We start from the raw sequence: 13,916 nt of genomic DNA on the forward strand, positions 1-13,916 counted from the left end.
TTTTAGCTATTTAAAGTTTACAACATGCAACCACACCCTTGAGAATATGTAAAAAATATACAGTAGGTTCTGTTTTTATGCGGCTTTTTTTATGCGGTTTTGAAATAGTGCGGTTTTTTTTTTAATTACAAAATGCATGTCGACCTATCGGGAATTGTACATATAAACAAGATTCTAAACCAGCTAAGCAAAAACTCATCACAGATTACATCAGAAATGCTAACCCTACAACCACCATCCAGATCAGACGAGTACATTTCCTCAAGGGACGGAAGTGATTTTACGCCAAATCCTAAACGAATGCGCAACATGCGGGTATTGTCTGATTCTATTTCTGACGATGTAAATTTATTTTGCGATTCTGACGTTTCTTAAATAAAGATATAATTTTCAAAAATACAATATTTTGTTTATGCGATTTTATTTATATTAATTATTTCAGATTCATGCGGTCTATGGAACGTATCTATAGTTATAATATGGGACTAGTGCCCTTTTTTATGCGATTTTATTACATTATTTCAGATTTATGCGGTTTTAGCACTTTGAAACGTATCTATAATTTTACTATAGAACTAGTAGCTTTTTTTATGCTGTTTCTTGCGGAACGTATCTACCGCATAAAAACAGAACCTACTGTACATAAATTCATGTAAACGGAATATCTGGAAGTCTAAAGTCAAGAATCACTGCCAAGAGAATTTCTTGTGAACCATGTTGACTAAGTGAATTTGGATTGACAAAGATTGAACAATTAAAAGAAAAGATTTTATAGCAAATATACACAGATTTATTAAATTTTAAATTTCCTGTCTTTTACAGCCGTATTTACTTGGATTTGGATTTTTTTTCAGATTTAATATAAAAAAAAATAAAAAAAGCAGTTTCCTTGATTTGTTACATCTGACGCAAGCCCCAACTTTTACACCGGAAAATTAATAAAAGATTATTAATTGCAAACAAATAATTGTGCATATTGATGTTATCATGGGTGCGTACGTATTCGTACTCGGATTGTATTATTTGTATTCGTATTCATACTCATACGGCGGCCGCCGTAGCCAGATGGGTTGGTGCGTGATTACCATTCGGAATTCACAGAGAGGTCGTTGGTTCGAATCTCGGTGAAAGCAAAATTAATAAAAACATTTTTCTAATAGCGGTCGCCCTCTGCAGGCAATGGCAAACCTCCGAGTGTATTTCTGCCATGAAAAAGCTCCTCAAAAAATATCTGCCGTTCGGAGTCGACTTGAAACTGTAGGTCCCTCAATTTGTGGAACAACATCCAGACGCACACCACAAATAGGAGGAGGAGCTCGGCCAAACACCTAACAGAAGTGTAAGCGCCAATTATTTATTTATTTTTTATTCATATTCACAATCGTATTCTTAATTCATTATCATTCGTATTCATCTTTGTACCAATATCCTGACGAATTATCTGTTAGGATGCTCTCGGCCAAACATTTCACGTATAACAGCAACCCTTACAGGTCACTGGAAAGTAGGTGATCACGCAGCCAGACTTAACCTCTCTTTGAATCCCATCTCCAGAAGCTGTGAAGGGGAAGGGCTGAAATATCTATGCGAATGTCCAGGTCTAGCTAGAGCAAGACTTCGCTCTATCAGCAAGCCCTTCTTACAGCAAATCTATGAAATCTCAGACATAGAGATAAAAAATTTGCTGTTATACCTACAATAGATCCAACGAAATGGATCTGGCTTAAAAAAAAGACATCATCACACGAGAACAGTGGTAGTAAAACGGCGCTAGTCGCTAATTACGAATATTTCAGCAGGAATACTCAACCACAACAACAACAACAACAACAACAGCCAATATTCTGTTGTAATAGCATAAACATTCCCCATAATTGTTTTGGGAATGCTATCGGAGTGACAGTCCTTGGCCGGATATAAATTCGGGTCGTTCCGGTAACGTAGGAGGGAATGGCATAATATATTATATAAAAAATATCCTCGTTCGTATTCGTTTGAGTTCATCTTCGTGTTAAAACTAGCTTTCGTAATTGGTATCGCATTCGTATGTGTATCTCAATTTGCATATTCGAATTCTTATTCGCAATCGCACTCATGTTCATACGCATTCGTACTGATATTTTCATTTTATTCGTTTGAAGTCGTCTTTGTATTGGCTATAAAAACAAATCATCCCACGAAAAAACGAACATCGCTCTCTCTCTCTCTCTTCCTGCGTTCAACTTTGTTTTAGTTTTTGTTTGTGTAAGACTATAAAGTCACAGCGTAACGGCATCACATCATTCCACCTACTTAAACTAAATTTTTCCACTATCAAAAAGATGTTTCACATAGAAAAGAATTTCACAAAGTATAATAAAATGCAAAGAAATTTGCATAAAATTAAAATTACAAATCCACAAGCAGAGAGTAATATTTAGTTACTAATGGTTTCAGTTAGGTAATTAAATGAGTTGAAACGTCATTTGCCAAGTACTTCTATTAACAATATTGCATACGGACTCAAAAGCAACAACAACACGACTAGAAAACAAAATTCAAAAAAAGAGAAAAACAAAAGCACAATAAAGCGGGTAAAAATACATCAGCAAATTGCAAGGAAAAGTAAATATTGTTACGATGAACTGTTGCAAGAGCGAGATTGTGAAGCCATTCAGAGTAGAAAAAAATTACTCATTATGTAATGTAATTAAAAACTATACGTATGTACATACATAAACAAATACAAATGTACACACACATATGTAGGTGTGTGTACTAAACGCCCGCTACGAAGTTACTACTGAACGAGTGAACAATCATAAAATCAGCATTTAGGAATATGAATAAACAATAACAAATAACAATACTTGCTGAGGCAATAAATAGCAAGCAACACTAGGCAACAAAAAACCCGATTCCTAACCACCGCTACTTTTGTTAACCAATTCGATATCCGAACCATAAAAATTTTTTCTGTTATTAATGGGGGAGCCTGCTTTAGAAGCTTCAAAAAAATTTTTTTTTTTTTTTTTGCATAAATGTCTTCCCAAACTATCCAAGAATGTGTCCTCAAAATTTCAGAAGCAAATTCAATATATTTTCGGAGTTAAAGAAGAAATTGTGAGCAAGCGTCGAGCAGGTATACGAGCGGCCGGATCGCTCGAAGTGCGATTTCTCGGTTTTTTATTTTTACGATTTTTCCTAATTGGCGGAAAAGATAGGGAAAAAGTTAAACGTCCTATCGAAACGAGATTACATTGATTGTATTCGGAATTAAATTCTCTTCTAGTTGAACCTAAAAAACGTTAAGAAAGTTATGATTAACCCACTTTTTACACAATCTCAATTGAATTTGTTTTTCCAAAAAAAATTTTTTTTTTTTTTAATTAGCGAAGAATTGTTGAATTTCTCACTTTTTGTTTAATTTTCTTGGTTTAACTAGAAGCTATACTATACTAAAATAAACATTTTTTTGGGTTTTTGGTTTCAGATGAAAATTGCGACCTTCATTTTGCCCGCCGCATGACACATGCACACTCGAGGCGCTTCGGGCTGCTTGTACCAGGCATAACATAACATATATTTTAATGAAAAATTTGATAAGACTGTTGAAATATATAACAATAAAACCTGAAAGTTTTGTTTCAATCGAATATTTCTTTCCTTCCCAAAAAAAACCACGAAAAAATCGATTTTTTTAAGCCTCCCCCTTAAGATGACTAGCATGTCAATCGATTCTGGCCAGACTTTTTCGACTTTGGACGTGAATTTTTCATATTTCCATTATAGCTAACAACTGCAGCTTCCTAAAATCTAATTTTCTATCGATTTATGGATAAAACTTTTTAAAAAAATCCTCGATCAGGACGAAAAAAAGTTAGGCCCGTATGCCCAACCGAAGGTTTTACAAAAGGTGTCGAACGGAGGGTTCACTTTCGATTTCTTTATATTTGACTCCGTTTTGAATCTTTTGCACTCGGGATGAAAATTCAGGTCGTTTAGTGTAATTGTCTTTGTTGAGCTCAACAGCAGCCATTGAAATTTTAAACTTGCGATAAATGATGTCATACTATAGCGGAATATACAAATAAACGACAAACTAAGAGCGATTGGTTAACAAAGTAACACAAATATTTGGAAGAATTGTAGGGAATTAAATCAATTTAGAACACACGGTTGCTGCAATAGCATAAAACATTCATTTACCTTAATTTAGAAAGGCTAGAAATCAATTTTTGTTAAATCGCATACAATATATTACTCCCTAATAAGAATTTAAAATAAAAATTTTAACCAAAAAATTTGGAAATGGGAGACCATAAAAATGCTACAGCATTAAATTACTTAGTACCTTCAATATTAAATCGCAGTAGAAACGAAAATCGTAATTATAAACGTGTATATCTTAAATATGGTGCATGACGAATTTAGTAGAAAAGTTACTAAAAGTAGTCAAAAGGCGAATACTGCCCAAAATTGTCGGCCTAATTCCGACCCGTAGCGAAATAGGGGAGGCGAGTACATGATGCGAAGCAACTCAGAACTGCTCAGTCTAATGAGCGGAGAAAATATAGTCAAGTTGAGTTAATCACAGAGGATAACACACGTCATAGGACGCGTCATAAGAATGGAAAGCAAGTAACAAGGGAAAGTAAAGAAAAAGCCGAGAAAAAGGGGAAAACTGCGCAAAAGATGGATTTTCAACAGGCCCAAAAAAATAGTTATTTTCAAAATTTTGAAAATCAGCTACGTACAACGATAGCCAATGCGATAACAAAACTTTTGAAAAAAAAAGTAAATCAAAATCGGTTCATTAGTCTTCGAGAAATCGTTGCCTCCGTATCTAAAAAAGTCGTTTCGAGAAAAACGCGTTTGAAATAAAGCATCGAGTCGTAAGCGCTACGGGGCCGAACCGACGGGCGCTCACTTAAGTGCACATAGAAGCGGGAATAAAGTGAATTTCGCTTTAAAATTTTTACCACATTTTCTTGCGTAGTTATACCAACAATTTATGCAAAACAAAGTCTATTTTTTTGAATTTTCACAGTGGCGTTCCCCCTTGAAAAATGTTATCTAAAGTATAAATTAAATTCCCCATTTTTATTTTAATTTTGAACTTTGACTCAATTTGCAAATTTTAATGTTTTTATTAAGGCCGGCGGGCCAATTAAAAGGTCAAAAAAATCGATTTTTTTTTTTCCTGAAATCAATAGCTTAGATATTCAAGAACATGAGACACAAATTTTCAGAGTTAAATTCCAAGTATTTGCAGAGCTACAGAGCCGAGCGTAGTACGGCGTCGAGCAACCGTGCGCTTATTGTTGTAGTTTGAAGCGCGTTTTCTCGGCTTTTCATTTTCACGATTTTACCTAATTTATGTACACGATTGCAAAAAAACTAAACGAGCTATCCATTTCATTCAAAATGCGTTATCTTCAGTATTGTTTTCTCTTCTATGTGAACTAAAAAAAGCATCCAAAAACTTTTTGTAAGCGCCTTTTTTACCCAGTTGAAGAGTTTTTTTTTTCCTTGAAAAATCACTTTTTTTTTCTACCTTCCCCAAAAATTCGAATTTTACGTGTTTCTCCCAATTTTCTTAGTTCACATCGAAGATAATTACATCAAAATTAATAATCTTTTTTTTTTGTTTTCAGATGAAAATTGCAAGTTGTATCTTGTACAGAAGTTGGATACTTCAGTGGCAAGGCGCTCTGGGAATCTATTGATAACTCGGCTTACAATATATTGTTGGAGATTGTACAAATTTTTTTTTTAGTTCAAATATATATTAAACTATCCCCAAAACTTCATTTGGCTAATTGTTTTTTTTCTCATCCTACAACGCTTCGCGAAAACTACTGAATTTAGGACATCTAATTGGCCCCCCGGCCTTAACACACTTTTATTAGGTCGGGTTGTATGTATGTATGTATGTATGTATGTATGTATGTATGTATGTATGTATGAATGACTGTAACGGAATCTTTGAGCTTAATTTTCACTGGCTTCTAAAAATCTGATCGACTCGGAACACACAACATAGATGACTAGATGGGGAAACTCTTTTTCTCGTGACAGCGCTGAAAAATGTGCATTTTTTATAACATTTGCTAATATTGCCATACCGGTAGAAACATGAATTGGGTATTTTTTTTAAACAAAAATTGGGAATTTTTAGTTTCCACATCACCATTTAGGTTAGTATTTAGTGTGCGGTTGTGTAATAGTACATTACTCGTAAACACCTACATATTATATTATATACTAAAAATAAAAAATAGTTAAAAAAAAACTAAAAAACACGCTTTTATTGCTAATTGAACTAAAAAGTAGAAAATAAATTTTAATGACAAAGGGACCTATAATGAAGTAATAGCAAATCGAACGATCAGTCATAGTCAACTACCTCAGAACAGAATTATAACAAAAATTAAGATACAAATAGAGTAATTCAAATTAGAGTTAAAAGCGTGGGATGCATTTTGCTTCACTTTCATAACCCTCTGTACATAGGTAGTTGCCAATAGAATGATTGTAATATTTAGTATATCAAGCATCCCACGCTTTTAACTCTAATTTGAATTACTCTATTTGTATCTTAATTTTTGTTATAATTCTGTTCTGAGGTAGTTGACTATGACTGATCGTTCAATTTGATATTACTTCATTATAGGTCCCTTTGTCATTAAAATTTTTTTTCTACTTTTTAGTTCAATTAGCAATAAATGCGTGTTTTTTAGTTTTTTTGAACTATTTTGTATTTTTACTTTGCGATCAGCGGTTTTTGTCACTTGCAAATTCTTACGAGCAAAAATTTATCCAGTAAAAACTTGCAACTTCCGCTCAAAAGGAAATGACATTTCGCTCTCTCACTTTCCCCTACTTTGCAAATTATTTGCTTCATGAGCATCAAAACTTGAATTATTACAAATTATTTGCTTCATGAACAGACCTAATATATGTAGTAGGTAATTTCATTAGTGATTGATCTTCGTTACTTTTCTTATTTCTTTAGTTTGATAGATTACTTTCCACATCAAACGACTCGTTTAGCAACACCAAGAATACGTAGGTTGTAAATATGAAATAGCGTCAACTATAAAAATGGCTGTCGTACTCAGGCAAATTTAATATATTTATATTTCATACAAAGATTCAGTTAATTAAGAATGTAAACAATAAGCTCGCGTCTGTTATCTAAAACACTTTATAAAAGTTCCTAGCGAAATCAAGACAGATACAAATATAATAAAAATCTGCCGAGATAGCGAATCATCACACGCATAAATTAGTGTAAAGAAACTATGACTTTCATTTATGTAGATACATACATACATACTTTTAATAAATCTGCCTGTTTACTCATCCATTTATTCTCGCCTAAACCAATTGCTTTCAAATTTACACGACAGTAAATCAAAATAAACGTATAATACGTTCACATGTTAGTACCATAGATGATCCACTTTTTCGTGTTTAACTCCTAATCCGTAGTTAAAAAGCGATTTCTCTCTCGAAATCTGGGATTATAAAATAATCCTAGATTGTAACCATACTTTTTGACATACGAAAAAAAGAAAGAAAAACGTCAAAGTAAAAACTAAATAAAATTTATGCAGGCAAAGAAAATAGGTTTGTAGACATAATTCTAGTAAAATGTTTGTCTGGTATTATTAACTATGCATTCATATAACAACAAAAGCGTGTGTCCTCATATTACTTATTATAAAATGCAATACCGAATTTCGAATGCTTATTGCTGCCATAATTTTTTGAAAACTCAATAAACGTCGTTTACGGATTTCCTCCAACTGTTTATTACTAGTAATCATTTGCGCAATTAAATTAGCTACCCCTTTCTTCTTGTCTTTTCTTCATATTGTTAACTCCAAAATATTCCACCAAAGCAATTTCTATGAAGAAGAACCTTTCAAAACAGTTGTTGTTGTTGTTGTTGTTGTTGTAGCAGTACTTACATACGGAGAATGCTGCTGGGGTGACAGTCCTTGGCCACATATAAATCCGGGTCGTTTCGGTAACGTAGAACCGACTGTCGTGGAAACGCTTTTCAAAACAGTCTTGACAGCTGATTGTCAATCTGCCATATGTGAACGCGTAGATTAATTTTGTGGATTTATTGGTAATTAATGCATATGTGAACGTACTTTTACACAAACCTCAGAAAAAACGAGATTTATTAAGAATAACAAAATAACTTCGTTGTTATTGTTGTGCTACCTTTTTTGTATTGGTGAATAGCAGCTACACGTAACCAATTCGTGCGCGTTAGGGCTGACAGAATTCACTGTGATGTGTTAAGAATGATTTGCGGACACAAGTGGAAAACGTTTGGTTAAGATGGGTACATGCCATAAAAGGTATTTCTCATTACATTGAACTGAAACTATTTACAAACGCATATTCCCAGATGGCGTATCTGATCTTCAATTTTGATAGACACAGGATATCGGATTGTCAAGCAAAGCGACGCAGATACATCACTTTTGTCTAATATAATACATATACATACATAAATATGTATGTTAATAGGTTAATTAATCATTTTTGCTAGTATATGCTGACAGTAGCTTTCTCCAAAAACGGCAAGCTCTTCATTAACGAAAACTACAATTTTAACCACTTTTCACTGTATTCAGCGCAAATGTGGAGCTGTAGCCAACACCAGTGGAGCACCACACGCACACACATACACACGTCAATATATGCATTCATCGCTTGCATTGTTGCAAAAACCTGGTGACAATTTTAAATAAGCGAATTTATATCGTTTTCCCCATGCCAAATATCATAGTTAATCTGACCCATCTTTGGACAATTTCAGTGCTAAATCGCAAACAAACAAAAAACACCCACCGTCCATTAAATAAAATAGCCACATTTGATTATCTGTATGAATGATTCACCTGAATGAATACCAACGGCGTCTGGGACGATTTATTAACGGAATGTTCTCTCGAGCCGCCATCGGCGTAGTTGCAGAACTTTGCGAGGCGTCATCCATTATGAAATTAGTTAATTTAAACGAATACACTTTTGCAATTCCAACTTAAAACTTGTCTGTTGTGTTCTTTGTTATTCGCTTCAGCGTGGTTTTCACTTATGTAGCACAATTTGAATGTGAAAAACAAGATCTCACTTTATGTAGTTACATCGCTTACTTCTACGCACAGCAATTTGCTGAGTTTTCAAATTCACACAATATTTTTTTATCGTATTTTATTAAAACTAATTTTACACCATTTATAGCTCGGTATTTAGGCAATTACATTAAATTTCGTATTTGAATGAATTGAAACTTTTCCTGTGAACTGGCTGCCGTCAGAATACAAAAATTTCAATGCACACTATCGCACATACGAAAAAATACAATGAAAATCGATAAGCCCAATGGAGTAGCCGATGAGAGTGAGTGTGTTGAAACGATTTGCTTTATTGCGTTCGTTAGCAGCGTCTGTCAGTAAAGTGTGAGGGAGAACACTGCTAACTGCTTCTATTGGCATCTGGGATGTGGTGGCAGCACTGCTTTTACGTCGTTGCTTTTGTTAGTCATCTGTTTTTTGTGTTTTTGTTGTTTATCTTGTAGTCCTCTTTTTCTGTTGCCTAGTTCGCGCATTTTGTTTTGCTTCCTTCCCTTTGGTTTCTTATTTTTATTTGACTTTTGCTTTGCTTACGTGTTTCGTAAGCAAATTACTTTCCGCTGAAATCAGCTGTTTCAAGAGAACGCAGTACGGCTAGCAACAAACATAAGAGAGAGTATGGGCGATAGGGTGCGGTAAACAATAAATTGTGAGATGCTAATTCGAGACGATGAAGCTTTTTGCTTTTGTATCAAGCACTGTAATTTAAATATTTGTAATATTTAATATTTAGAAAACACAGGGTTGTATGTCAAAAAGTATGGTTATTATCTAGGATTGTTTTATAATCTCAGATTTTGGGAGAGAAATTTTGTATGAGAAATCTCGCTTTTTAATTACCGATTAGGAGTTAAGCACGAAAAAGTAGATCATCTACTTATATGTGAACGTATAATAAGACTTCTAGCTCTATAGAATTCGTTTAGACATTCCTCCGTAATGAGCCAAGATTCAAATAAATATGGCTGCCATTTCTGGGGCGATCAGAATGTAAACTTAAAGTTTTTCTAATTGAGAACAAAACACCCTGTATAATAATCAAGAATGTATGTATGTAAGGAAACCTGTTAATATTCACATCAGCGTGAAGATAAACGAATTTCATGGGTCCAGTGATGTGTGAAAATCAAATTGAATACAAATCAAATACAAGTTAAAAATAGCAATAGATGAATGAAAGGTAACATTTTTCAAAAAAGATATTGATGCAATTTAGCTTAGAAATAAAGGAAATATTTGATTTCTTCCTATTTTCTTATTTTTAAGCCTTAAGTGAAAACGAATAAGGGGGCGTTAACCCATCAAACTGGATTTTTTTTTACATAAAAAATGTACGGATATTCTTAAACGGTAGAAAATGTGTTATTCAAAGTAATCTCAACTGCGGCATCAAAAAGAATATTCTTCATCTGACCCAAAGAGGAAACTGAGCGTTTTTCGTCGATAAAAATAAGTGGTAATGGTATGGGCAATGCTTCTCAGCCTCTCCTCCCACATCCTTAACGCCTATACAATATGCTACAGAAAATATACTATACCAAAAATTGCCAGGGCGGAGAATCCGTTTGCATTGCCTGTTTTAATATTCTAGAGATTCTTGAATTAAATAACGATTCAATTCGCTTAATTACTATCGGCAGCGATTTTTGCAATAGTTTCACTTATCTTATATGCGATACCAAAACTACAAAAGCTAATGGTGACTGTGGTGAATGCATAAATACACACACAAAAAAGTGTTTTTTGTGAGAAATTTGTGAAGCTTCCATCTGGATGTTGTTAGCAAAAGTCCATATCATAAAACCTGCGTTTCGCGTGTAGTTGGTTGTCTGGTCGAATACTCATTTTTTATAGATATTTTTAGGAATTTTTGTTTAAAGAACATACAATGCGATCGTTTTGATGTTTTAGTATAATATGTTATTACTGACATTAAATAGTAAAACAAAAACAACAACAAAAATTTTTGTTTTCGACATATTTTTTTGTAATATAGTAGTGTGGCACCAAAGTAAGCGTCTTAAAAAAAGATAGGTGGCTTGTCAACAGGATTTTGGCTTTTTAGGACATTTGAAACAGAGAAGTTAAACTGATTATTATTCTATAGGCTTGTCATTCTGGCAGATGTGACAAAATTTTCAACATTTTTTTTGAAAAATAACAAAATGGCAGACTTTTGAAAAAGTCCGCCATTTTGTCTCCAATCTTTTTTTAAGACGCTTTGTTGGCACCTTACTACAAAAAATATGTAAAAAAAATACTTGTTTTTGTATACTATTTGATGCCAATAATAAGATACTATCTTTCTTTTAATATTAAACGCAAAAAAATAAAGATGTATAAAGAATTTTATTTATTATATATTCTAAAAAAACTTCTCTCAAAATAAAATATACTATAAAATCAAAACGATCGCATTTTATTTTCTTAAAAAAAAAAATCCTTACAAATATCTATAAAAAATGAGTATTTGACCAGACTACTACCTTAATAAAAAATCCAATAAAATTCGAAATTTGTCTATGATAAATCAGAATTATTAACCTCAAAGCAAACTCTTTGGAAGCCATATTAGTTGTGTTTTAGTTGTGTGATGCTGAGGTCATTAGTAAGACATCGTAATACTGTAACGAAGAGAGGAGGAGTCACAGGAGCCTTTAAGCTAAAAGTATTGGACAAGTGCAGTAAAAAATGCTTGGCTTACCCAGCCATCTGCCAGTGCGTATGAAAAGCAAAATGTTGGTAATGCCAGGGGCATTATAAATCAAGAAATTTATAAGAAGGAGTGTTTGCAAAAGTGTTTGCTGTCATTCATAAAAGAACGTAAAGGCTCAGTTCTGTTCAGGTCCGATCGAGCTTCATATTATTATAGCCGTCATGCTATGAACTGGTATGAAAATCACGGGGTAAATATTGTGCACAGGAAAACAGGAAAACACTGTCCAAAATTGCATTGGAAAATATCAAGCAATTGTTGAAAGAAAATTGCTAAAAATTAAAAAAAAAAAAAAATTAAGAGTAGCAGTTTAAAGTGAATTGGCAGAGAGCAGCAGATACCGTAACAAAAACTGATGACCATCGTCTAATAAGAGGAGTCATATCTAAATTGCGCCATTTTGTTTATAACAAAGAGAGCTGATAGGAATTTTTTGTTTAAGGGGTTATATACAGTTAGAATTTTCAAAAAGTCGATTTTATTTTTCTTAATGTACATATATTTAAGAATACAAACAGAAAATTTAATATCGTTCCGGTGAATATTTTCGAAGTTATACGCAAAGGCCGAGCGGCAGCGCGTTTTTCTCAAAATGGTGTTTTCAAAGTCGGTGACCAACATTACTCGAAAACGGTTAAACCGATTAGTCTCAAATCACGAGCTTCTTAAATATAATATATTTTTCAGTACTTAATAGATTTTTTAGTAATAAATGATTAATAGATCAAAAAATTTAAAAGTTTTATCACAAAAAAATTCTGGAAAATTCGCTTTTTTTCGGCCTTCTAACTGTATATAACCGTAACATAGTACGCTTAATAAAGAAAAAAAATTGTCTTGATATCTTATATGTATAAATTTGATGTTATAACGATTTTCGCCCGACCAATATTTTTCGTGTCCTTTTTTATTATACATTAAAAACTCTCAAAATATTTTGTAACTATATTTGTGGCAGGAGATGTTATTGATAAAATAGTAGTAGCCAATAGATCGGCGTGCGCTCAAATAGCGAAAAAATAAATACATTTTCTTAAATAACTAAAAAAAACTAGTATTTTTTGTTCCCTTGAAATCATAGATTTTTCGGGACTTTACTTATTTCAGAAAAAGAACATTGAGTTAGAGGTTTTTTTTTGTAAGTGGTATATTATTTTAAGCAAATGCGATAAAATGCGCGCACATAAGGGGGGAAGTACCTTTAGACGTTTCAAAAAATCGATTTTTTTTTTTATTGTCTTAACCGATAGGTATATGCTCTAAGAATATTATTGCAAAATTTCAAAAGCCGATCTTGAAAATTATGGAAGATATGCCACTTGAAAGTGGCGCGCGCCGAGCCGACCGAGCGCGCCTGGCGTCAAGGATCCCCGTTGCGCGCGTAATCCGGAATACCGTGTTGTTTTATTTTCCAAGTCGCATTTCTTTACACTAAACTTACATTCTTAAAATACTCTTCTCCCTTCCCTTTCTTCTTCACGCATCTTTTTCGTCAGTTTCTCGGGCTAGTTTCAGTGTTGCCTCGACTCTTGGGGAGTAAAGATGTATCCCAAAGGCAAAAAAGACTCCGCGACGCGTAGTTCGATTTCGAGAAAACGTAAATTTTATGGAAATCGATTTACGAAAAACGTTAAGGACGATCCGAATGCAAGTTCTGCTCGAAAAAAAATTACAAGTTCAAGTGCAGAATCTGTGATTGTGAATGTGCTTCACACGTACAGAATAATCGAATTTTTGACAGTTTTTGGCGCGCTCTCGGACATTCTTATCTGCGCAAATTGTAAAAAAGAAGTGAAATTCGCGGAATGTGGACAAAGATGTTTGGGTTTTAAGATTGTTGTTTCATGTTCATGTGGTCGGAGAGAAATAAATTCGGGGCCAACTCTAAATACTTGGGCATCAGTGCAAGATGTTCGCCGATCAGATGGACGACGTTAGACTGGCGCGCGCAGACCGACGTCACAGCGACTGCACGAAGGAGGCCCGCAGTGCTCGTAGGGAGGCAGAACTCGCCGAAAACGAATATTTTGAGGAAGCTGAGGGTTTGCTCTATGAGCCTG

At 33.8% G+C, this 13,916-nt stretch overlaps 1 protein-coding gene across 7 annotated transcripts in view; it reads right to left on the bottom strand.

The window, feature by feature from the left end:
* The window catches only part of LOC128864477 (probable phospholipid-transporting ATPase IIB), a 96,118-nt gene that overhangs the window by 19,669 nt on the left and 62,533 nt on the right, over positions 1-13,916 (bottom strand). The window contains exon 1 of one of the 7 annotated variants that reach the window (XM_054104156.1): positions 8,907-9,360. The exons of the other annotated variants lie outside the window; for them this stretch is intronic. Within the exon in view, the coding sequence (XP_053960131.1) occupies positions 8,907-9,004 (98 nt within the window). The 5' untranslated portion in view covers positions 9,005-9,360. Of the gene's footprint in view, positions 1-8,906; positions 9,361-13,916 lie in introns of those variants that run through there. 7 annotated transcript variants of the gene reach the window in all.

Source organism: Anastrepha ludens, chromosome 5 (assembly GCF_028408465.1).
Source record: "Anastrepha ludens isolate Willacy chromosome 5, idAnaLude1.1, whole genome shotgun sequence".
NCBI classification, from domain to species: Eukaryota; Metazoa; Arthropoda; class Insecta; order Diptera; family Tephritidae; genus Anastrepha; species Anastrepha ludens.